General features: G+C 31.0%; 2 protein-coding genes across 2 annotated transcripts in view; one reads left to right on the plus strand and one right to left on the minus strand.

The window, feature by feature from the left end:
* Positions 1-9,098, plus strand: part of LOC143068343 (exportin-1-like) — a 34,353-nt gene extending 25,255 nt beyond the window's left edge. The window contains exons 19-24 of the mRNA XM_076242317.1: positions 2,441-2,563; positions 3,725-3,872; positions 4,264-4,491; positions 4,978-5,140; positions 5,601-5,697; positions 6,196-9,098. Of these exons, the coding sequence (XP_076098432.1) occupies positions 2,441-2,563; positions 3,725-3,872; positions 4,264-4,491; positions 4,978-5,140; positions 5,601-5,697; positions 6,196-6,342 (906 nt within the window). The 3' untranslated portion in view covers positions 6,343-9,098. The remainder of the gene's footprint in view (positions 1-2,440; positions 2,564-3,724; positions 3,873-4,263; positions 4,492-4,977; positions 5,141-5,600; positions 5,698-6,195) is intronic.
* An 8,375-nt stretch (positions 9,099-17,473) lies between these two features.
* On the minus strand, positions 17,474-26,365 carry LOC143068344 (dynein axonemal light chain 1-like). The gene is made up of 10 exons (XM_076242318.1): positions 26,254-26,365; positions 24,622-24,663; positions 23,751-23,860; positions 23,145-23,200; positions 21,215-21,270; positions 20,737-20,826; positions 20,049-20,102; positions 19,772-19,808; positions 19,296-19,382; positions 17,474-18,351 (listed from the first exon to the last, which is right to left on the minus strand). Exons 1-10 carry the CDS (start codon positions 26,254-26,256, stop codon positions 18,314-18,316), a joined length of 573 nt encoding a protein of 190 aa, XP_076098433.1. The 5' UTR covers positions 26,257-26,365; the 3' UTR covers positions 17,474-18,313.
* Between the last annotated feature and the right edge of the window lie 1,105 nt (positions 26,366-27,470).

Consider the following 27,470-nt stretch of genomic DNA (forward strand, 5'->3'; position numbering starts at 1 on the left):
CCTTCGGCTGTTGTTTGCTCTATGGTCGGGTGGTTGTCGCTTTGACATATTCACCATTTCCTTTCTCAATTTTATTGTAGAAAAAAAATCCTAGACATTCATTGTTTTTGTCCGTTGTGGTATATTTATCACAAATGTTTCATGCAACTTCACATGCTGATATATAACACAGATTTAAAGCGGTTTGAATGGAGTATGTAGGTAAATGTAATATCTTTGGCTAGCTTGCTTGCTAGCAGAACAGTAGAGTCATTATTAGGTAAGTTATACTACCCTCCTTTCGAATTAGCCTAGTCCTACAGACCGATAGATTTGTTATCTGTCAGGCCAGTCTACTCCTAAAGAAGGGTAGTTTACCTAACTTAATAATGACTTCTCGGTTCAGCGAGCAAGCAAGCACCTTTACCTACACACTTAATGCAATCAGCTTTAAAGGGGCACTAGCTACGATATATATAAAAAAAATAAAGTATGATTTTTTTAGATCAATCATTAATCAAATTGGAATAATGAAATAATAATTTGCTTTAAGCAATCAATTTCCAATAATTTTGTTGAAATAAGCGATTAAACATAATTTTTGACTGATTCACTTGCAAGTGAAAACGTCATCATCATTCTAACCGGTATTCATGTGAACTTCAAGTTAACCCTTAGCTAGAGATTGACAACGCATGCATTGTACGTGTACTGGTTATTTAAAGAAAAAGAATGTCAACAATGAAAGTGAAACTACGGTTAATCATTTGATTACTAATTCGATGCACATAAAATCATTTTTATATGGTTAAAAACAATGAGAAACATCTATTTTTAATCTATAAAATAAAATCAAACAGACCTATAAAAATCCAATTGCACGTGTTGGTTTAATCTATTCGTATCTTTATTTTTGTTTACATCGCTTATATGGTCATCTGAGGTCAAATCGATAGTTAATTAGATGGCGTCTGGACCAAATTACACACGAAACGAACCTATATATTATCTACCCCATGCTCTGTTAACTGTTTTTTTAGACTTTTGATAGTTTGGATAAATGTTTTACATTGTTATAAACCAAATCTGAGAATTTGAGTAAAATCGGTTACAATGAATTTGACAGCTAGTGCCCCTTTAACATTGATAAGAAATAGATATTTTTGGAGTGGCAGTTGTTCAGTAGCAATGTAATCATGAAAATTTGTTAAAGAATTTGAAATAAGTGCGCTATCATATAGAAAACTAGGGAATAGAGAAAAAAACTATATTAGCCCAATGATGTAGAAATTCAAATCAGAGACTGTATCAGTATGTTATAATTACAACACATCGCCAAAATTACTTTCTTCAGTTTCCTATTTAATTTATTTTTGACTTCTTGTTTCGAAAAAGACAGCTTGCTGTTTTAGATGTTTTAGATTTGTTATAGTTATACATCACTGTTGGTCGGTGATCATGTGATTATGAGAGCTGAGGGCTTTGACATTAAAGAACATTCATGAAGTATGAATGTTCTTAACTTTATCTGACATGAAAATGATCATTGTGCTTAATTCTAAATTTATTTCAAACAATGGTTTATGAGAAATAAGTCAAGTTTTGTTCAATATTTCATGCAGTGTATTGTTTGTCAGCTATAGAATGATCTACTGTAGAAGCAGAAACTTGCGTGGAGGATTAAACTTCGTTTATTTCGTGGAAAGAATATATCCACAAAAATTAAAACCCCCCCCACGAATATTTAACCTCCATATATAATACCAATTACATTTAAGGAAACCACGAAATTTAATCCCCATGAAAATCTATTAGAGAGACAAAACCACAAAATTTTAACCCCACGAAAAAATTAATGTTCCTACAATATGCTAAATTTAAAAAAAATGATGCATATATGATTCCATCAAGGCATTCACTGTTCAAGCTAGAATGTGTTTATTCACAGAACTGACTAGTTACAGTCTTTGATTGTGGAATCATGATTTATAGTGCTATGGGGAAATAAGAGGATAAAAGAAAAATACATACATGTAACAGTTGAGTCTAAATGGCTCAGGCATATGTGTGTGTTTTTTTTTTAAACCCTAAGGACAATCGTTACCATGTAGGAAGGTAACCCTAAACATTGTTTTTTTTTGCCATTTCTTTACATTAGAATATTGGGGTGAGAGGAAAAACTTTGTAAGCCCAATGATGTAGAAATTTAAATCAAGAGACTGTATCAGTATGTTATAATTACAACAAATCTCTCAAAAAAATTAATTACCTTATTTTTCAACTTTTTGTTTCTAGAAGAAAACAGCTTGCTGTTTTAGATTTGTTTTAGTTATCAATCACTGTTGGTCAGTGATCATGTGATTATGAGAGCTGAGGGCTTTGCAATTATTTTTAGTAGAATTTTGTTTGTTTTCCTTTAAATTGTACTCTAGGCATTCACTTAATATTGTTGTATTTACAGGTTGCTGTTAATTTCATCCCACCATTACTAGATGCTGTATTGTTAGATTACCAGAGAAATGTTCCAGCAGCCAGAGAACCAGAAGTCCTCAGTACAATGGCCTCAATTGTTAACAGATTAGAGGTGGGTAGTAATTTATTAATTAATCAGTAGGTATAAACCCTAAAGTTTTCAAAACAATGTCCTCAGTTGTAAATAATATAGTGTTGATAATTGACAACATTTCAGTAGTAAATTGACTGAGATCCTCCTCATACGCAGTAATATAACTTGATATTCCTCAGGTATTTGATGCAATATTGAATGTTTTGATATTTGTATTTTCAGGGTAACATAACTAATGATATTCCTCAGATATTTAATGCAATATTGAATGGCTTGATATTTATGATATTCCTCAGATATTTGATGCAGTATTGAATGGCTTGATAGTTGTATTTTCAGGGTAACATAACTAATGATATTCCTCAGATATTTGATGCAATATTGAATGGCTTGATATTTGTATTTTCAGGGTAACATAACTAATGATATTCCTCAGGTATTTGATGCAATATTGAATGGCTTGATATTTGTATTTTCAGGGTAACATAACTAATGATATTCCTCAGGTATTTGATGCAATATTGAATGGCTTGATATTTGTATTTTCAGGGTAACATAACTAATGATATTCCTCAGATATTTGATGCAATATTGAATGGCTTGATATTTGTATTTTCAGGGTAACATAACTAATGATATTCCTCAGATATTTGATGCAATATTGAATGGCTTGATATTTGTATTTTCAGGGTAACATAACTAATGATATTCCTCAGATATTTGATGCAATATTGAATGGCTTGATATTTGTATTTTCAGGGAAACATAACTAATGATATTCCTCAGATATTTGATGCAGTATTGAATGGCTTGATATTTGTATTTTCAGGGTAACATAACTAATGATATTCCTCAGGTATTTGATGCAGTATTGAATGGCTTGATATTTGTATTTTCAGGGTAACATAACTAATGATATTCCTCAGGTATTTGATGCAGTATTGAATGGCTTGATATTTGTATTTTCAGGGTAACATAACTAATGATATTCCTCAGGTATTTGATGCAGTATTGAATGGCTTGATATTTGTATTTTCAGGGTAACATAACTAATGATATTCCTCAGGTATTTGATGTAATATTGAATGGCTTGATATTTGTATTTTCAGGGTAACATAACTAATGATATTCCTCAGGTATTTGATGTAATATTGAATGGCTTGATATTTGTATTTTCAGGGTAACATAACTAATGATATTCCTCAGATATTTGATGCAGTATTTGAATGTACATTAGAGATGATCAACAAAGATTTTGAAGAGTTTCCAGAACACAGAACTAATTTCTTTCTGTTGTTACAAGCAGTCAATACACATTGTTTTCAAGGTAATTTTTAGAAGTGCTGAAATCAAAGACAAAACTTCTTTTTAATTGCTGATTATTTTTACACACAGTTAACAAGGCATAAGACGAAGGAACGTATGTTGATGCTGTTCTCGATCTCAAGGTCATAACTATAAGGCTAACTATTAAACTGAAATCATTTAAATGTTCTTTATTTTTTGATTAAGAGAGTTAGAAAAAAATCAGCAATATGTATTAAAGCTGTCTTTTTGTTGTTGTATGTTTTGTGAAAAAGACTTCCTAGATAAATGTATTGACCCTTAAAATGCATGTATATCCTAATAAAGGCATATTTTTTCACATATTACCTAGATATTACTGATCTTTTATTTTTTAAGCACCTGATGATATAAACTTTAATTTTCTTTTTCAGCCTTCCTAAATATTCCACCAGCACAGTTCAAATTAGTGTTAGACTCTATAATATGGGCATTCAAACATACAATGAGGAATGTAGCAGATACAGGGCTCGACATTCTCTATCAGTTATTACAAAATGTGGCACAAAAGGAAGAGGCAGCTCAGAGTTTTTATCAAACTTACTTCAAAGATATCTTACAACACGTTTTCTCTGTTGTAACTGATAGTTCTCACACAGCAGGTAAATTTACATGTAACTCAACTAACTTGGGCAAACTTACTTTGAAGACGTTTTACAACATGTTTTCTGTTGTAACTGATAGTTCTCACACAGCAGGTAAATTTACATGTAACTTGACTAACTTGGACAAACTTACTACAAAGATATCTTACAACATGTTTTCTCTGTTGTAACAGATAGTTCTCACACAGAAGGTAAATTTACTTGTAACTCAACTGTCAGAGTGGGTTTGATTCCAGACTTAATTGACTACTATCATGAAGATTTCCAGTTTTCTGTTGAAGGTCTGTAGTTCTCTTGAGACTGCCATGAAATAGCAAATGATGCTAAAGTGCTGTTTAACAACAACAAAAATCAATCAATCATTTAAAATTCCAATTACACGACAAGATAATTTCCCCAGCTTAATGTTTGTATATAAAAAAAGAAAATAGTAAAAATTTGCCTTCATTAAAGAAAAAAATAAGTTTGTTCTTTGCATTTCAGGGTTAACCACACAGGCTACAATATTGGCATATATGTTTTGTTTGGTTGAAAATGGTAAAATTACTGTGGCTTTGGCAGGCAGTGGTGACAATTCACAGAATGTTCAGCATATTATGCAGTTCCTGTTAGAATTACTCAAGCATGCCTTTCCACATCTAAATGAGTGAGTAAATAATTTTTAAACAAAGGGATATATTTTATATCCTTTTATTGAATAGAAGATGCAATTCCAAATTAGTTTTAATTAGCACAAGAGTTGTTTCTAGTCAAATTACTGTGTCTTTCTGTCAGTGCTTTATTTTGTGTTGTCAGCAAAGTTGTTTACCCTACATTTGTACAGTATATATTAATTGCTTGAAAGAAACCCAACTAACCACAGCTGCATATTAATGAAAATAAAAATAAAAATATGATAACAAATCAATGAGAAATTTTTAGCTGTTTAAAAAATGCTTTATAAATCATTGTCAATTACTCAAAAACAGCTTTCAAAAGGTAAAAGATAAATGGTTTTAATACAGAGCCATCTTGATTTTTATTGACAAATTATATGTTGTATTCAGTTTTGCTTTATTTAAAAGAGGTAGTATAATGTGTAAAAATCATTTAATTTATTCTTGCAGGCCACAAATCAAAGTATTTATTGAAGGACTGTTTAGTTTTGACCAAGATATTCCTTCTTTTAAAGAACATCTGCGAGATTTCTTGGTTCAGATCAGGGTATGTACTTTATTAATGAATGTAAGATACTGCATGGAAATGAAATTTTATAGGAAATAGACCAGTTCTTCATTTAAAAGTCTTAAAAATAAAATAAATTTTCTGTTTCAAAATCTGCATATTTCATTAAAGATCAATACCAATTCATAATATACCTTACATGTCACAACCTGGCTAAAATAGGCTTGGATCAGTATTCTAACATTTTAGTATTTGATGACAGGTGAAAGTAAAGATCCCTTTTGAATTTTCCAGAGTAATGGAATTCAACAGTCAAATTTTAATCGATTTTTATTTGCCTTGTGCTGTCTTCCAGTAAGTTTTTCTGTAGGGTCATATTTCTTAATTTTGATTCATTGCTTTCTACATCGTTTCATTTTCTTCTTTGGATATGTATACAACTTTTGTATCCTGTGCTCATAGTGCAGCTGTTTATGGTTGAATATCTGGTTTTCTTTAAGTAAATTAAGCATTTAAATTTGGAATTTATGATTTCAGGAATATGCCGGTGAAGACAATGCTGATCTGTTTTTGGAAGAACGAGAAACAGCAATCAAAAGTGCACAAGAAGAAAAACGTAAACAGCAGCTAGCTGTTCCTGGTATCATTGGACCACATGAAATCCCAGAAGAAATGCAAGATTGACATTTTATTGATTATTTCACCCCATGAAATAATATTTTACATAAACATTTACTTTTGAAACTTTTAGATATCCTCTTTCAACTTGTATGCATGCCACATATACATGCACTTTGAAAATAACTGTTTGGTTTATGTATAACTTTTTACCTGACTCGAGTACACATATTTCATTTTGCCTTTTTTTTAATCAAGCGGTAAATTATTTTGTCAATTGAGATGGATCATGTTTATCTCCTGTTAAATTTTTTTGAAAGACTTTGTTCCTTTCAAATACATAATACTACTTCATAATGAAGTTCAATTATCATTGTTCATTTTTGTTAATGCCATTTTGTGATATGAAATATCTGTACATCATGGTAGTATATTTCCATTTGTGTAAATCCTAAAACATGAGATGTTTCAGTGCTTTCATTGTGTATTTAATGGCATGTACATTTTTTGTGTAAATTTGTAAATACATAAAACAAGAAGTATATATGTATATAAGTGTTCATTCTACATGTAGGGTCTGAACTGGCAATGTTTGTGTCTCATAAAACATGTCCCTGGTTATCTAGCCTTCTCTAGATGTCATATCATTCAATTAAGCTCCCAAAATACACAACATTTAAAACTACATAGCCCATGCATTGTCATTTTAATTGGTATTTAACCTTATTAGTTGTAGCAGATCTTGATAAAGACAATTTGTTTATTTTTTTTTCCATTATAAACAACTGCCAAATTTTATAAGTTTCTTAAATAGTTTCGTAAATATCTTAAAAGAAATATAGTAGTTATCCATGGTCTGTAATAACTTGTTAGGTAAATAATTAGATATTTGAAGAAAAATGAATCGTTTCAAATATATAAGATAAGCTTGAAAAATGTTTATAAATAGAATGCTTATTTATCTGATTATAGATTAGGTGTCAGATTATTATGTGATGATGAAGATAATGTAGACTGTGTAATCCTGTACCAAATAGGTGACCTTTTTCTGTGGTCATAATGTCTTAAGTAAGGTTGTATATGACAGTATAAAGTAAGCCTCCATTTCAATCTATTTAGTCTGGTTTGTTTTTATGCAATTACTGTTCTGCTTAAATATTATTTTGTAAACTGGTTGTTCTTCACTTAATTTTTGGAATCAATATATCAAAACAAATTGCTTGATGAGTTAATTTATGAAATACATTAAACGTTTGGTAAATAGCTTTTAAAGCATTCTTTTTATAAGTATTTAAATTTTAATATTTGAAAAGATATGAAGTTATATATCTGTTTTGGAGGTGTGATTTGCACACATTTTGGTCTTGTTTCAATTATTTAGGAGAAATCATGTACACTATAAATGTTCTTGTGAAAAAGTCCTAGATAATATTATATGATGATGCATATTAACCTGAAAGTTGTCATTTTTACTCATCATTTTATTCATTATATAGTTTTTCAATAGCATAAGACATAACTTATAATATACCTGTTGCTGTAGGTTATACTGTATATGTACTTTTATTCATGTGTGTTTAATATTTGCATTTTTCTAAAAAAAAAAAAAAAAAATTATATAAAACAAAAGAAACATAGATTATCTAATCACCAAAACAGTCCTCTGTTAGATAGAGGTTTTTATCAGAATAAGTTGTTACTAAACATGAAACTCATATTTGGCTTTTAGCATAATTAATAACCTTTAGTCCTTCTATCCTGAACCCTTTTACCTACAGATGATGATTAGTTTAGGTTTTCTGGCATCTGCATACCTCTTTTATATTTCCTGCTGAAAAACATTGCAAACATGTCTAATTTCTTTGTTTGTTGCCCAGAATCAATGTGTTAACATGACACTTCTGATGGTTGAAAATGATGGGAATTTACAACCATGTGAAAAAATTCACAAACTTTTTGGTTAAAAATTTACTATTTTGTGTCCATGGACAAATTATTAATTTCAATGCTGAAAGTTTTATCAAAACAGAAAGAAAACAAATAATGTCCATGATAAAAATATAATGAAATAAATGAATACCGATAAAAAAAAAAAATAATGTCAAGTTCTTCGACTTACAACCAGGGAAGCCATTGTCTCAGAAAAACTAGTCAGGGCAGCTATTAGTGAAAGGGTTAATTGAATTTTGTATGGATCACTGTTACTGTATCATAATCAAAGTTCAATTGAGGTAATATAAACAAGTTAAACATGCATGTACAATTGGTTATTCCAGTAATATTTATTCAATCAATTTTATATGCATGCAAGCTGTTTTTGTATTCACATGTACATAATTTTGCAAAATTCAGGAAAATAATACACAGCTGAAAAAAAGTACACATACAGAATAACATTTCTAAAAGAAATGCTTGACTGTTGAATATTTGGTGAAAATCTTGGTCTCTTTTCACACAAAATCTTATGACAAAAATTGAATGTTTGTATACTAAAATGTTCATGACTTGCAAGTATTATTTCTTAAAAGATGTATTGTGAACCAAGTCACTTGTCTCAATAAAAAAAAATTAGAACATAAGCCAACAAGATGTTTTGACAGTTTATGATAAAAAGAAATTACAGTAGTGTAGTAAATACAAGAAACTATTGTGTCAAGATATAGGATGGTGTATATTTGTGATTATGTCCCATGTTATCATTTTTGTGGTCATATTTATAGTACATGTAGTCATACACGTTTGTTCATCATGTGTTAGTTATCTACATTTTCTATTAGATCTGTGAAAATTACAGACAATAAAGTATTGAAAACCCTTGGAAATCAGAATTGTTATTCCTTGAGTACTGTCTTCAAATAGTCAATACATTTCAAGCTTTGAAGGAATCAGTTTACAGGAAAAAAACCTAGTGCTTTTTAAAAAAGAGTATTTTCCTGTTCAGGTTAGACATGTAATGGGGTTCAATGAAAACATAATAGACACATGGACACTTTTAAATCTCAAACTAGGGGTAAGTGTGTAGTACTTTTTTGAAAGGGGAAAAAGCAGGTGAAATTCTTGGCTGGTATAGGTGGTTACTCCATTTTAAAAGTGCCTTCCCTTTATAACCATATATGTTTTAATTGAACAGCCATAAATTGTTAGTGGAATTTTAAATTTACTGTCTGACATATTATGGCAAGGAGCATGCAGTGTTACTCCCTGTACACCCTCTTAAAATCAAATGGGTATTTGTCATTGCTTTATTCCTGCAGAAAATGGTCAGATTTTTGGAACACAAGTCTATGATGACTAACAGATGAAGTTTGCATTTCTTTCTGTTTGACAACCTCTATGGTGCAATTTCAACCCTTTAAATTTCATGAAATTTGTATTCTTGGATCTGTGAAAAAATGGACCTAAATACTTTTGTGTCTGTTTCAGGTTAACTAAATAAGTATTTGATGTCAACTTTAGGATGAGATTTATACATTGATAACAATGCTTGACAGATCTTCATTATACCTCCGCTTTGAAAAAAAGGGGGGTATACTGTTTTACCTCTGTCCTTCCGTCAGTCCATCAGTCCGTCAGTCCGTCCATCCCATGAATATTTTTCGTCACATTTATCTCAGGAACTACACTACCAGGATTTCTGAAATTTGGTTTCAGGCTTGATATATATCAGCTATACTGTGTGATGCGTTTTCAGATTCATCACTCGACAACTTCCTGTTTACCGAACACTTGTATCATTTTTACACCTGATAGCCAAGTTGAAAATTTTTCGTCACATTTTTCTCAGGAACTGCACTACCAGGATTTCTGATATTTGGTTTCAGACTTGATATAAGTCAGCTATACCGTGTGATGCGTTTTCATCACTCGACAACTTCCTGTTTACCGAACACATTTGGACGGGGTATCATCAGTGAGCAGAAGCTCACAGTTTCACTTATTTTTTTAGAGGACTGACTTGATATCTCAATCTTCCAAGGCTGATCACTATGGTTTTCATACACAAAATATAGTGCAATGATCATAACATTCTATACATTCTATCAATGAAATTTAATGTTGTTATATGTGACCCGCCATGACATTTGCAGGCTTATGGAGGTAGAACGTCATTGTTAGAAAAATTATAAAGATGATAAATATCGTTTTCAATGAAATACATATTTGTGAAGAAGAGATAAACACTTTCCTTGGCTTCTTTTTTGCTGACGCCGAACTATACATCATATATAAGTTTTGAAGAAGTTTTACTTTATTGTTTGAAGTGAAAAAATATTTGAATCTACGTTTTAAATTGATACAAAAAAAACATCAAATTTCTGCTCTATAGATTTCCTTTCATAAATGAAATCTGAACTATATCCCTAACAAATGCACCGTATAAAATGCATATAAGAGAACACCTAATTATAAACTGTTACCTGTCGCTTACTCAGTATAGAGACATGCATAATAAATCTAAATTAAAAAAAGGAACTCTAAAAGCTTACTTTGACAAATTTTAAACTAACTTCATTTCAACAAGTTAAATTACATGTTCTAAAATAGAGCTACAAAAAAAAAAAAGGTCTGCTTTATAAATTTTCTCTCATAAATGGAGTCTGAAATATATCCATAATAAATGCACCGTATCAAATGCATATATGAGAACACCTACTTATAAACTGTTACGCGTCGCATACTATGTTCGAGACATGCATGATAAATCTAAATTAAAAGACAAATTTAAAAAAAAGGAGTTCTTAAAGCTTACTTTGACAAATTTTAAACTAACTTCATTTTATAAAACAAGTTTAAATTACATGTTCTAAAATAGAGCTAAGAATTGTTTGTATTGTAGTTAATTTATGTCTTTGAAATTTTATTCAAATTCACTATTGAACATTACTAAGAGCCAATAAATACAATAATTTTGTATTTTATAAATTAGTGCCTTCAATAAATAAAAGCCATCACAGAACAGTCTCATTTTCATACCGATATTCGAAATGACTTGTTTCATTGCTATTACAACAAATATGTCATAATAACATGACAGAGAATTTTCTAGATAAATATACAAAAAGCAAATTTTAGACAATGTACCCTCCTAAGCCTGGAAGTGGCTAGTCATATATAGTTAACGGCGTTTTTCTCACAATGACGTTCTACCTCCATGAGCCTGGATATGTCGTGGCTGGTCACATATGTGCTCAGATATTTAAGGCACAAAATAATGTTTCACTTGTCTAGAAAATTACATAACTTTTGCAAGGTACAGGAATCTAATATCTGTTCTAAGAATATAAAATATGTCATTGCTAACCTCATCTTTAAAAATTAGAGTTGGAGTAATCTTCCTTTGTCTAGAATAGCTGTTAAATCAACAACAACCAATGCAATATTTAATTTTACTTCCCACTGATAAATTGAAGCAATCTTTATAGTTCAGTGCTTTCAAGCACTATGATTTTAGGTGGATCTGAAGCTTGAAATTGTAATGCCATATGACCTAATTTTCTTGCTCCAGTGTTGAGGATAAAAATATAGACTAGGTCTGTATCTTAAAAATTGTAGATGGTATTACCAATGTTATTTCAACTGATCGGGCGGAGCTTATGTTTTAATTTGCATAAGGACAGTCTATTTGAAGATGTGTGTGATAAGGATGATTGCCGTTATAATTATTACTGATTTCTAATCACCTATCAGTGTCATCAAAAGAATTTACAAAACAATGACTGGACACTTCATTGATGAGTTTATCCTAAAACACCTAACTATAGATGGACTGGTTTATTGTGAGCGAATCCGTTAAACCCCGCCCAGTCAAGTGAAATAAATAGAGTAATAGGTTTGAAATATTTTGTATCAACAGAAGTACATTGTACAATTAATTTTGACATTAAACTTGAGTACTTTGATGCTTAAAATAATTTTGTTAGATGGGGTGTTAGGCGTATTATACAGCAACTTAATTCACCAGTAGTATTTTGTTAACTTACCTGGTCTGAAAAGCCAGATGAGCTTTTCTCATCAACTTTTACAATAACAAAAATCTTCTCAAATGCTACAATTTAAAAGCTGTGTAAGGGAGGTAATTAAAAAAACAGTTACCATACAATGGGGTGGTAGTAGTTTTCAAATTTTTTTTCTTTCAAATTTCTCAAATTCCAAATTTTTGAAAAGTTTGAAGAAATCTTTATTTGCACAATATTACATAATAGATTTGTAAGATCTTAACATTTTGGATCAGAAACTCATATGTCCAAAATTTGATCACAATCCAAATTCAGAGCTGTATCAAGCTTGAATGTTGTGTCCATACTTGCCCCAACTGGTCAGGGTTTTACCTCTGCAGTTGTATTTAAGCTGCGCTCTGCGAAGCACCTGGTTGCGTTTTGGTCAGATTTTCTTCAACTGTATGCAATAATTCAACCATATTTGATTGCAAGGTGTACATGTCTGACTGACAGGTGTCATCTGACCTTGACCTCATTTTCATGGTTCAGTGGTCCTTTTTGTTTTTGAGTTTTAGTATTTTTTTCAAAAACAATACCAAAAGGTCAACTGTTTGGTGTATGGAAATATATTATAATGAACATGTTAGTCTCGCAGGTTTTATTTGACCTTGACCTCATTGTCATGGTTCAATGCTCATTGTTCAGTTTTTATACGACCGCAAAAATTGAAAAAATTTTGGTCATATATTGGTATTACGTTGGCGTCGTCGTCCGAAGACCTTTGGTTTTTACACTCTAACTTTAGTAAAAGTAAATAGAAATCTATGAAATTTAAACACAAGGTTTATGACCATAGAAGGAAGGTTGGGATTGATTTTGGGTGTTTTGGTCCCAACAGTTTAGGAATTAGGGGCCAAAAAGGGCCCAAATAAGCATTTTTCTTGGTTTTCACACAATTACTTTAGTATAAGTAAACAGAAATCAATGATTTTAACTTAAGGTCTATGACCACAAAAGGAAGGTTGGGATTGATTTGGGAGTTGAGGTCCCAACAAATTAGTGGTCAAAAGGGTCCAAAATTAAACTTTGTTTGATTTCATCAAAAAATGAATTATTGGGGTTCTTTGATATGCTGAATCTAAACATGTACTTAGATTTTTGATTATGGGCCCAGTTTTCAAGTTGGTCCAAAATTATAATATTAAGTATTGCACAATAGCAAGAAATCTTCAATTGCACAGTATTGTGCAATAGCAAGAAATTTTAATTGCACAGTATTGCGCAATAGCAAGAAATCTTCAATTGCACAGTATTGTGCAAAAGCAAGAAATCTTCAATTGCACAGTATTGGGCAATAGCAAGATGATCTAATTGCACAATATTGCGCAATAGCAAGAAATTTTCAATTGCACAGTTTTGCGCAATAGCAAGAAATATTCAATTGCACAGTATTGTCCCGTTTTCAAATTGGTCCACATTAAGGTCCAAAGGGTAACCAGATGCCCTGCAGGGCACAGCTTTATACGACCGCAGAGTTGGAACCCTGAACATTGGGCAAGTATGGACACAACATTCAAGCTTGATACATCTCTGAATTTGGATTGTGATTAAATAGTTGACACAACACAGGTTTCTGACACATAATGAATGTGGTCTAAGAATTTAAACTTAAAAACTTTAAATTTTAAATTAAACATTACCTATTATGGTCCAATATCCAAAATCTAAATACATGGTTAGATTCAGCATATCAAAGAACCCTAAGAATTCAATTTTTGATGAAATCAAATAAAGTTCAATTTTGGACCCTTTAGACATCAATGTGGACCAACCTGATAACCGGGCCCAAACATCAAAAATCTAAATATACATGGTAAGATTAAGCATATATCAAAGAACCCCATATATACAATTTTTGTTGAAATCAAACAAAGTTTAATTTTGGACCAACTTGAAAACTGGGCCTATAATCAAAAAATCTAAATGCAGGTTTAGATTCAGCATATCAAAGAACCCCAAGGATTCAATTTTTGCTGATATCAAACAAAGTTTAATTTTGGACCAAGATTTGGACCAACTTGAAAACTGGGCCCATAATAAAAATTATAAGTACATGTTTAGATTCAGCATATCAAAGAACCCCAAGGATTCAATTTTTGTTGAAATCAAACAAAGTTTAATTTTGGACCATGATTTGGACAAACTTGAAAACTGGGCCCATAATAAAAAATTTAAGTACATGTTTAGATTCAGTATATCAAAGAACCCCAAGAATTCAATTTTTGTCAAAATCAAACTGAGTTTAATTTTGGACCCTTTGGACCTTAATGTAAACCAATTTAAAAATGGGAACAAAAATTAAGAATCTACATACAGTTAGATTCGGCATAAAAAAGAACCCCAATTATTCAATTTTTGATGAAATCAAACAAATTTTAATTTTAGACCCTTTGGGCCCCTTTTTCCTAAACTGTTGGGACCAAAACTCCCAAAATCAATCCCAACCTTCCTTTTATGGTCATAAACCTTGTGTTCAAATTTCATAAATTTCTATTTACTTATACTTAAGTTATGGTGCGAAAACCAAGAAAAATGCTTCTTTGGGCCCCATTTTGGCCCCTAATTCCTAAACTGTTGGGACCTCAACTCCAAAAATCAATCCCAACCTTCCTTTTGTGCTCATAAACCTCGGGTATGAATTTCATTGATTTCTATTTTTTATACTAAAGTTATTGTGCAAAAAAAAAGAATAATGCTTATTTGGGTCCTTTTTTGGCCCCTAATTCCTAAATTGTTGGGACCAAAACTCCTAAAATCAATCCCAACCTTCCTTTTATGGTCATATACCTTGTGTCAAAATTTCATAGATTTCTATTTACTTAAACTGAAGTTATAGTGCAAAAACCAAGAAAATGCTTATTTTGGCCCCTAATTCCCGAACTGTTGGGACCAAAACTTCCAAAATCAATCCCAACCTTCCTTTTATGGTCATAAACCTTGTGTTTAAATTTCATAGATTTCCATTCACTTATACTAAAGTTATAGTGCGAAAACCAAAAGTCTTCGGACGCCGCCGCCGCCGAAGACGGACAACGACGCCAACGTAATACTAATATACGACCAAAAAAATTAAACTTTGTTGATTTCAACAAAAATTGAATATATGGGGTTCTTCAATATGCTGAATCTAACCATGTATTTAGATTTTTAATATTTGGGCCCAGTTATCAAATTGGTTCACATGGAGGTCTAAAATTGAACATTATTTGATTTCATCAAAAATTGAATTCTTTGGGTTCTATAAAATTAATGATATTAATTCAAATAATTTGGATGAAAATTTTACCAAAATGTTAAATCCTATGTCTGAAAAAGAACTAAAATCTATTTGTATGTATATTGAAGAAGCTCTTGATATAAGAGACCACCATACCGTTTCATCAGATAATAATCTTTTACAGTAGTTTGTGAATATACATATATATATCTTATACTGTGTGTTTTAAGTAAATTTTTGAAAATCTAGAATAATACTGATGTATAAGTTTATGGTATCAATATCAGTTTATAATGTAATGACATACATAGAATTGTCTTATGACTTGTTGTTACATGCATCTTTATTTCATTTATATGTTGTTTAATATTATAATTGTCTGTATTTGGATCACGCCTCTATTGTGCTCTTTCCAATAAAATATTGAAATTGAAATTGAAATATGCTGAATCTAACCATGTATTTAGATTTTGGATATTGGACCATAATAGGTAAATGTCCAATTTAAAATTTTTAAGTTTAAGTTCTTAGACCACATTCATTCTATGTCAGAAACCTATGTTGTGTCAACTATTTAATCACAATCCAAATTCAGAGCTGTATCAGGCTTAAATGTTGCGTCCATACTTGCCCCAACTGTTCAGGGTTCGACCTCTGCGGTCATATAAAGCTGCGCCCTGCATAGCATCTGGTTGTGTTTTGGTCTGTTTTTCATAAATTATTAGCAATAGGTCAACTAAAAAATTGTTGTACAGAAGGATTGTAAGCTGTACATGTCTGCCTGGCATGGTTCATCTGACCATGACCTTCATATCATGTTTGATTGGTGAATGTTCAGTTTTCTTGGTTAAGCATTTTCTTAGAAACTATAAGCAATATGTCAACTATATTTAGTGCATTGGATGATGGTAAGGTGTACATGTATTTCTCGTTTGTTTTATATGACCACTACCTCATTTTCTTTGATCATTTAAAAGTTTATGTGATAATTTTAGTAAAGCTTGATATATAGGATTATCATATACTTAGACTAAATAACATATGATTTTTACTGTATGATAATAGCATTCAATTAACGTAAAATTCCATATTTTTCAAATTGGTGCTTAGCGGGCTGATATGAAAAGTTTATCGCATGCTTCGATTGTTATCACATGCCTTTCCGTAGCGTTATCGCATGGCATTCCGGTGATACTCGGCAAATTCCGGAAAATACACCTCAATGCTACGTTTTCGGTGAAAAACATTACAAAGTAGTGTACAAGACAATTATTTGGATACTGGAAAGTATGTTGTGTAAAATAATAGAAAAAAAAACAAACAAAAAACCCAAACAAATTAATAAATAAATGCATTTTTTAAAAGTTTCAGACATGATTTAGAATGTTACTTTAAAATAGGTTGAGTTTTCCAAACAGTGTTCATTATGTCTCTGATTGTATATTGTTGAATTTTTTTTTTTTGTCGATTCGTCAATATCAAAATATTTTTCTTCTCTGTTGAGGCATATGATAGAAAGATTTCATATCGAATGTACTAAATTTGGGATCCGACGTCCGCAAACTTTTCACTCTTTGAAGTTCTAATTGGGAACCACGTAAAATGATCAATATATGTATCTGTTATTTTCCCCATTGTTGAAGCATATGATAAAAAGATCATAACATGTCATTTTTCATATCGCCTGTATTATCAGCCCTCGGTCAATATCAGCCCTCGAGCCATGCGGCTCTTGGGCTGATATTGAACCTAGGGCTGATAATACAGGCGATATGAAAATAGCCATGTAATAATCTGATACTATCTACATAATATCAGTTGTTAGTAAATAGGGCGAGACATTTCAGGCATGAAAGCAAGGTGATGGCAAGAGCTCATAATGGCCTTTTGGGCCAAGGTGAGCTAAAATCCAAACACATATGTCCCAAATCCAACAAATATTCGTCATGGTCAAATAACAATGATAGGAAAGAAAACAATATAACAGATGGAATGTTTTATTCTTTCTCTTCAACAAATAAATATCAATACAAGAATATAAGAAATTCTGGAACTGCTTCCTTTGTAAAATAAACAGCATTTGTTTCATACCTATGAATAATATAATATAACATTCATAATTTGACTTGAAAATCTGAAATATGTTATACATGTAATATTTAAACATTATATTTAATAAGGAAAAATTATCTGGTACATTTGTAATGATAATAAATCTTTAAAAAAAAACGAATGCCTTTACTAATTGACTTTCAAGTGTTAATTTTCCTGAAGTGGTTCATTTAGTCAACTATTGTAGGATTTCACAATCTGTTACTACAGGACGGATTCATATAAAAACTTATGAAAATAAAAATAGAACAGTTAATATTGAAAAAATAATTGAATAATGCTAATTAACATCATCAACTATATCTGAATAATTAATAACAAAAAAATTATGAACAGAACAGAAACATAAATATAATTAAAATAATGTTCTGTCTAGCTTAAAATGCATCTTAGAAATAACATAACATGAACATAGTTTGTCTGTAAAAAGAAGACAAGCAACTGAAAAGAAATCCATGAAAGGCAATGGAATGAAAATCCTAAAATTATTTCTCAGTCCTAAATGTCTAAATGTCACATGATATGTTCAGCACTCATTCTTGTCAGTTAGTCCAAACTTTATTTTTTTATCACATCTATGATGATCAGTCCGAATTCCCTAAATTTCAACATATATAATTTCATAGGAATTGAGTGCTGAATTTCTTCTTTTGATAAAAATAGGCACATAATGTTATCAATGACAAGTTCAATTGGATAAAATAATTCTTTAATCTTCATCATCTTCTTCTCTGATTACTGGTACTCCTGTAAGATAAAATTGTATGTATAAACAAAGGAAATTTAGGTGTAAATAGGTCAACAAAATCAAATGCATTATTTGATAATAAGAATATTTTTTTCCAATAGCAACATAAATTTTTACAATACTACATTATATAAATAACAAATAGCTGAGAGGGTGATAGAGCAGATTGTTACCTGAGAAAACATTGTCAACCCCGGCGGAGCCAAGGTTGACAATGCTTTTTCGAGGGGTACCAATCTGCTCTATCTCCCTCTCAGCTATGTGTTATTCAATTTATTATACTGAATGTCCTTCATTATTGTCTTTTAATTTTATTTTAAAAGTATTTTCAATGACGTCACGTACATAACAATGTTATGCTGTAACGGGTATTAGAAAAAACAACAAAAGTTAAGCCAGATGTTTTATTTTTATTTGACAGCCGAATAATAAAATCTGAGCCAAAACGTAGAACTTAAGCATTGTATTTAATAACTTGATGTAAATTCAATCCATTGTCCATTAAATATCGATTTTTGATTAGTCTGGACTAGAGGGTAACATTAAAAAAAATTGTCACCTTCTCAGCCATGTGATAGAGTAAACTAACACCCTCATATTAGCCAATCAAAATATGGCATATTAACGTGAAGTATAATAAAATAAAATATTGTTTGCAATGATCCATTTGGGATGGATTAAGCCCCTCTATTTTAAAGAGTAAGAAGAGATATACAGATAATATGAACACAGATAACTCTTAACCATCCATCTTTTGCTTAAATATTAAAATGTACATAACTGTACCATTGCACTAATTTCTAGAATCAGTTATGTTCTTAGTTACTTATCTATAATTATATTATTTGTGTATCAATGTATTCTATAACTAGCCTAATGAGGTTAAAATGTTTAGATAAAAATATAACTAGATTTTTGCTAACATGAAGTATACTGAACTCACCATCTAATTTTTTCAACTTTGGAAGTTTATTAGCCACATCAGTTCTGTAAGTTCCTTCAGCGGTCAATCTTTCTTCTAGAGGATTACCTGTAAAAACATAATTATTAGTTCCTTTTGTCTCAATGTCCATTGTTAATGTACAGGTCACTAGGTAATACAATTATGGTACATGGTATTTTTATTTATGGTAAAGTAAAGTTAATATATTACGAATTTATATTTATATCCCTTCTGTAGATGTTATTCACTTATAAAATTTTTTAAGTTCATTGAAATCTTGCGACTTCACTGCAAATATGTGCATATTTAAAGAATCGAGATATGTACATTTCATAAATAAGACCTCACAGAACATCACCATCAAAGGAAAAAGTATCCCCCTTATTTGTTACATGATTCTTAATCAATGTATGAAATTTTCCTTATTTATGTTTCAAAAAAGATCTATCAAATGACAAATAATAAAATAAGCTTACCTGTGAAAACAAGTTCCTCAAGGCATGGTAAATCAGCCTGTATTAAAAAATTAAATAAGCATGAAACTTCTCATATTAATGACTCATTATAAAATTTATATAATTTGCAATCTCAAATTTAACAAGTCAGTTTTATTTTCCTTTGCAGAAGATAAAAGAGATTTGACAGGACAACCTTACTTGAATTAGACAATATTAACATGAATTGGAAATTGTTACTTGTGATTCTTTTTTGAATTGCCACACATAGATACAAATACATGCAAACTTTACTCACCAATTTTGAAAATTCAGCCATATCTTTTACACTGTTGTTGGACATATATAAAACCTACAAAATTTAAGACATAATACTTCATGTTTGATTATACAATTATTAACAATCATTGAAGAATGGTTCCAATTTTAAACACCAATCATAGGTATAATGTCACCAGATACAAGGCTTATAACTCTCATTCATTGCAATAAAAAGATTGACTTACCGGTATAAATGGTTCTCCTTTGCCTTCTTTGGCATTAAGCATGAGTTACATTGACAATTAAGATCAATTAAGGACGTCAAATTTAAATAACATAATCAAAATAAACAAACAAGAAGTTATCAGTGTTTAACTCAAAAATATAATGATTCATAGACTTCATAGTAATTTAAATATTTCTGTATACAAATAAACATTTTTCACTCTGATCAATGAACCATGAAATATAGTTAAGTAAGTAAGTAAGTAATGACTTTATTCAAAGAGGGTGACCCAATTAGCTTTCGCTAATCTACCTTGAGGCCCACAAAGAAAAGGTCACACCATCCTTTTGCCATATGAGTGACTGAATGATTTTTTTTATGAATATTCAAAGATTTTGTGTGGTATGTCATGAAAGTATGGTGTACATAAAAATGCAAGATGTATATTGTTTTAATAAACATGAGTGTTGTAATTTGAATTTTTCTTTATTATAATTACCTTTAGTTTTTTAAGAACATTGATGCCTTTCAGTTTTTCAATCAAATTATATGAGATCCATAGTTGTTCCAAAGTGTCCCCTACCGCTTCCTGTAAAATGTTTCCAAGCAGTTAAAATATTATCTCTAAGTACATCTGATGTATTTAAAATCAATTTTTTAAAGTTTAAATAATTAAAAGTTTGACAAGATGATACCCTCAAATCATTAAGGGAAGTTGCCAAAGTACAGAATACACATCTACAGAATTCATCTCTTAGGTCTGAGTAACACAGTTATTTCCTAGTGTATTTTCTTTGGACAAAAAACACATATTAAAAAAATGGCATCTGCTCTATCTCAAAATAACTTAAACAGAAATTTAAATAACACTATTTAACTTGGCCAATTTTTCAAATGAATACAATTTTTTTAAGCATAAAAACTAATTTTTTAAAGATACATTTTATAATTTGTTAAAACTTATATAAAAAACCTACCAATCCTGTTAACGACTTTATACTGTTTCTTCCCAATGACAAAATTTTCAAATGTTCTGAAAATAAATAAACAGGGTTGTTTTTCAAATATATCTTGCAGACTCTGTAATAAGGAGTCAATTTTTTAACAATTATATTGGAAAGTATTTCAAGATTCCAATTACGACTAGTATATGTGACACCAATCAATAAATGTGCTTTCTCTTTAAGTTATTGTAAATAACTCCCAAACAATTTGGGTCCCTGTGAATTGCAAAACTATAAAATGGTTTTCACCAGTCTAGGCATTCATATAGCAAGGATTAGCCCAAGAACTTTGAGGGGGTAGCAGGGGTCCTGATCCCGAAATCTGTGGTTAAAATCACGAAATCCCGATTTCAAATAAATTTAAATCCCGACATGTCGAAATTTGAAAAGAATTCCTGTATCCTGAAAGAATCAATCCCAAAATCCGGAGTTAAAAAACACCCGATTCCAGAGTCCTGATAAAGGTCCTATCCCCCCTCAACTTTGTTTTGAAACTAGAGGCTCTAAAGAGCCTGTGTCGCTCACCTTGGTATATGTGAATATTAAACAAAGGAAGCAGATAGATTCATGACAAAATTGTGTTTTGGTGATGGTGATGTGTTTGTACATCTTACTTTACTGAACATTCTTGCTCCTTACAATTATCTCTATCTATAATGATCTTGGCCCAGTAGTTTCAGTGGAAAATGTTAGTAAAAATTTACAAATTTTATGAAAATTGTTAAAAATTGACTATAAAGGACAATAACTCCTTAGGGGGTCAACTGACCATTTTGGTCATGTTGACTTATTTTTAGGTCTTACTTTGCTGTACATTATTGCTGTTTACAGTTTATTTCTATCTATAATAATATTCAAGATAATTACAAAAAACGTCAAAATTTCCTTAAAATTACCAATAATGGGGCAGCAACCCAACAACCGGTTGTCGGATCCATCTGAAAATTTCAGGGCAGATAGATCTTGACATGATAAACAATTTCACTCTGTCAGATTTGCTCTAAATGCTTTGATTTTTGAGTTATAAGCCAAAAACTGTATTTTACCCCTATGTTCTATATTTAGCCGTGGCGGCCATCTTGGTTGGATGGCCGGGTCACCGGACACATTTTTCAAACTACATACCCCAAAGATGATTGTGGCCAAGTTTGGATTAATTTAGCCCAGTAGTTTCAGAGGAGAAGATTTTTGTAAAAGATTACTAAGATTTATGAAAAATGGTTAAAAATTGACTATAAAGGGCAATAACTCCTTAAGAGGTCAACTGACCATTTCGGTCATGTTGACTTATTTGTAAATCTTACTTTGCTGAACATTATTGCTGTTTACAGTTTATCTCTATCTATAATAATATTCAAGATAATAACCAAAAACAGCAAAATTTCCATAAAATTACCAATTCAGGGGCAGCAACCCAACAACCGGTTGTCGGATCCATCTGAAAATTTCAGGGCAGATAGATCTTGACCTGATAAACAATTTTACCCCATGTCAGATTTGCTCTAAATTCTTTGGTTTTTGAGTTATAAGCCAAAAACTGCATTTTACCCCTATGTTCTATTTTTAGCCATGGCGGCCATCTTGGTTGGTTGGCGGGGTCACCAGACACATTTTATAAACTAGATACCCCAATGATGATTGTGGCCAAGTTTGATTAAATTTGGCCTAGTAGTTTCAGAGGAGAAGATTTTTGTAAAAGTTAACGACGACGGACGCAGGACGACGACAGACGCAGGACGACGACGGACGATGGACGACGGACGCAAAGTGATGGGAAAAGCTCACTTGGCCCTTCGGGCCAGGTGAGCTAAAAAGGTAATTTGAACCGTTTGTCTCCAGATCTGCTGTGCACTATTAGTTAATAAGTAAAGAGTTTAATAAATCTTTAAATATAATAACTTACTTAAACCATTCAGATTGGCAATCTTTTCAATAGTATTTGTTGAAATTGACAGCTGTCTGAAAAAGATCAAAGAAAAAAATCAATTTATACCATGGTAACGACAGTCTTTGGCATAGCATAAGTACAGTAAACTTGTGTAATTGGTATTAACACCTTTCAATGGACAAATATGGTTGTCTTAATTATTGATTGTAATAACTGATGTATGGACATAATCGTGAAAGTAAGGTTTAAAAACTAAATGATTTGAAGTTAAATGTTTAATACATGTCAAGTGTGGTTGATCAAGTAGCAGTCTATTTATTATTATTTCATCTGCTTTTCAAATTTCTGACAAAAATAATGTGTTTATGAAAAAATGGTGCAATTTTTTTTCTCATTTGTAAATGCATGAAAAATGAGGTCCGAGAAAAATAACAAGACATGAAGAAACTTATAGAAGCCTATGAAAAAAGTGAATTTAAGTTAGAATTTTTACTTTTTAAGCAATCAATTCCTTAGGTCAAACTTTAATTTGAGTTAATAGAAACCTTCTGATCAAACATAAAAGTCAACACTGTGGTGGTTTCAATATTTTAAAAAATAGTTAAAAAAGAATACACATACTCGCAGCATGTTAGTGTGGACAGAGAGGCATCCATCTTTTCTATTGGTGGAATCTGACCCAACAGTTTGACAACCTTTGCTTCTTCTGCCTTACATTCACTCTTTTCAGCCTGAAATAAGAGTCATATCTTTTAACATTCACTCAAAAGATACAATTATTATTTGAATAAACCATTCACTTGACTATGTTGCATTATTACGAATCTCAAAATATATAAAATATACATTTACAATATATACAAACACAATTATATCTATGTCCACTTGCTCATCCGATGGGTAATAAACTATGGAGTCAGTTATCGTTATGACAATTCCAGATGTGTGTCCTACATTTTGTATTTAAAGAAGAAGGTATTACATGTCCACTTTATTCATCTTTTGAATATGGAAATCAAATAGTATTGTAAATCTATCATTTTTTTTGTGTCTTTGTAGGGGTGATGTCTCATTACTGTTTAGTGTTTAACTCATTGGTTGAAACACTACCTATAAGCCAGTCCTTTACTGGTACTTATACACTGATAATTTAAATTATTAACATGGTATTATGGAGGTCAAATTTCAAAAATCACAATTCTTACTCAATTTTTAGTAAAAAATGTAAAGTTTCATGTAAATTCCTGCATACTTACTGCTTTATGCTTCAATGATGTAGAAAATTTCTCGCAAAATGTAAAGCAACAATTCTGATTATATATGATAGCAGATACTTAATTATATCGGTATTAACATTTTCCTCAGAAATCGCCATAATTGATCTCTCATTTCTGTCCATTTTTCAAAAATAGCAACAGTTTAAAATTCGCATTTTGCCATCTTTATCACTAATAGAGGCCACCCTGTATCAAAATATAACTTGTTTAATTACCCATTTGGCCAAGGCTTCTTTGATTGTTGTTGCTTTTGCGGCCTGTAAAAGAAAATATAAAATGATTGAAAATATTTCTTTTATTTTGTACTTCAGCATTTCTCAGCTCAAATACAAATGTACGTTCTTGTAGTGCCAAGTGGTATCAAACATCCTATCATCATGTAGATCCAAACTAATGTCTTGTAAAGAAAATTCTGAAGAACATTTTAAATTTATGATAATGAAGGAATGAAAATATGTGAATTCAAAATGATTTAAGACTTTAAGTTTCTGCATTCTTTTAACAGTACATAATAAGTCATACCATATGATTAAGTTTTTAAATAGTGTAAGTTCTTTTTTCTTTGATGTCACTTGAGCTATCACGTTGTTATACACCTTATCGCTAATCCTGGCTGACCCGGTCGCTTGAACTTTTGAAGCATACAACAATTACTTTTCCATTGTGGCGTCAGATATTTTGTTTTACGGGAACCTGTGTGATATCTAGTAATGGCCACAAATAGGGGGTTTCATTGGGGGGTTCCGATCCCGGATCCCGCTTATTGTTTTGTCAGATTCCTGAATCCCGCTTACATTATGTACATAAGCAATTCTCTTTTTTTTTTGTCATTTCCCGGGTCCCGCTAGACCTCATTTCCCGTTTTCCTGACACAATAATTTTACTTTCACATGTCACGCTTACAAAAAATCTGCAATCCCGCGTCACACTTAGACCCCAATGAGACCCACCAAATAGTAATGAGGTGTATTTTAATGAGATGTTAATTTGTTGGTACATGTGTCAAGCATACTTAATTCTTAAACTGATACAGCATTATTCAAAATTTCTATGACAAGCCGCTTAACCATGTTTACAGACAATTCTGCCATGTAAACTGTTCATATTATCACAGTTTCTTACATTAATCCCATTTTGCATTGGTATTTTTGCTCTCAAATTACCAATAATGACATGAATGAGTTATATTGGCGATTATGAAACAGGCAAATAAGGAAGAACATTACAATGTAGTTGTTTTCAAACATTAATGGAAATATATTAAAAAAACAGTCAATTGCAAAAAATAAATAAAAATTGAAAGCTACATGTACAAATGTATGACCACTACAAAGACGTGTTTTTTATTTCTAAGCCCTTAAATTTGTTCCAAATGCATGTAATCATCAATGTTTAACAGTCACCAATATGTGCTAAAATTAAAAGTTCAAGTGTTATTCGGATAAGTTATTCTGTCAATCGTGTTTCCCACTATAAACAAAATAGGTTCATCATCAACTCAATGGTAAAAAAAATTAGCATTTTTATCTGGGTATGTTTTACGATTTTTACATCATGAAAGACGTATAGATTAAGTTTTGATCTTGCGAACATAGTTTTACCAGAGGCAGATTGAAAAACTTTAATTTTAACAAGGGTACTTGTTCTAACATAAATGATAAAGCATATAAATCCACATGGGATACGTCATTTTAGTACTCAACTGTGACCCGTTCAGTAAAACATATATTTTATCAAATAAAATACGAAATTCATTGTGTCCCCGAAATAATCACACAAGCAACAGCTGGCAAAGTTATATGATACTGCGAAGTACCCCGTTGTAATAAAACAATAATAATACCCACCATTTTGAAGCGTTGTTGTCGTCAAGATGACTGGTACCTGTTGATACGTCATATTCTACGCGGAAAAACACAAAAATAAATAGAACCAGTAAAGTTGTCAAGGGCACATTTTAATACATTTTTATCGAAATGTCGTTTATTTAACACATTATTTTGAGTTTCTATCTGCAAAGATTAATATTGAAAAATTGATAATTAATTCAAAAATTTACCAAAAATAATTTAAAAAAAAGAAGACAACCACGACCCGTAATTCCACATTTAAGGTCAAGTAACAGTAAATGAACGCCGTCTAGCGGATTCTGCGAAATATTGCGACGTTTTGTACGAATTACGTATCATACCCTTTATCGGCCCTCTGTCTTTAGTCTTTAGTCTTTAGAAGTGTCAACTTGACACTATAATCTCTATCTGTAATTTCGATCACTCTGGTAATTTTATGTCTCTATTGTATTAAACTCATTAGTACATTTTTATTTATGATGTGGCACTGCAGAGAAACTAAATAAATAATTAAATAATTAATTGAAAAAAAAAAAAAAAAAAAAAAAAAAAAAAAAAAAAAAAATAATTAACCCTTATAAAACCTTAACTATCTATTTTGTGAACCTTCCAGTATCTTTAATACAAACCCCTAACAAATCTTGAATATCTTCTATGTGATGTTTGTAATTATCATTTTCTGTTGTTGCTAATAGTACTTCTGATTCAAGTGTTAGTTTTGATGTTATGAAATAGAGTGCAGAGCGGAGTTTTTCTCTAGCCTCCTCATAATTTTCACAATCCAGAAGGTAATGGTCAACTGTTTCTATTTGTCCACAGCTGCATTTGTCGGTGAGTTCTGGGCATATCATTGATTTATATGAATTTAAATTGCAATATCCTGTTCTTAAACTAGTAGTTATTCTATATATTTCAGTTGACGGTTTGTCTTTTGGAATTGTATTCTTAACATTTTGTTGAAAGGCATAATATCTCCTTCCTTTTTCACTGGTGTCCCATCTGTTTTGCCATTTTAACATAACACTGTCTTTAGCTCCTTTTTGTATATCTTGTTTAGTAAATAATGGAATACTTTGTATTTTTTCTGCCTCCTGTGCTGCTTTTTTAGCTAGTTGGTCTGCTAGTTCATTACCTTGTATGTCAGCGTGTCCAGGGGTCCATTCAATGGAAATAATGATTCCTTCAGATTTTAGTGCCAATATACCGATTTTAAT

The sequence above is a fragment of the Mytilus galloprovincialis genome, chromosome 3 (genome assembly GCF_965363235.1).
Source record: "Mytilus galloprovincialis chromosome 3, xbMytGall1.hap1.1, whole genome shotgun sequence".
Lineage (NCBI taxonomy): Eukaryota > Metazoa > Mollusca > Bivalvia > Mytilida > Mytilidae > Mytilus > Mytilus galloprovincialis.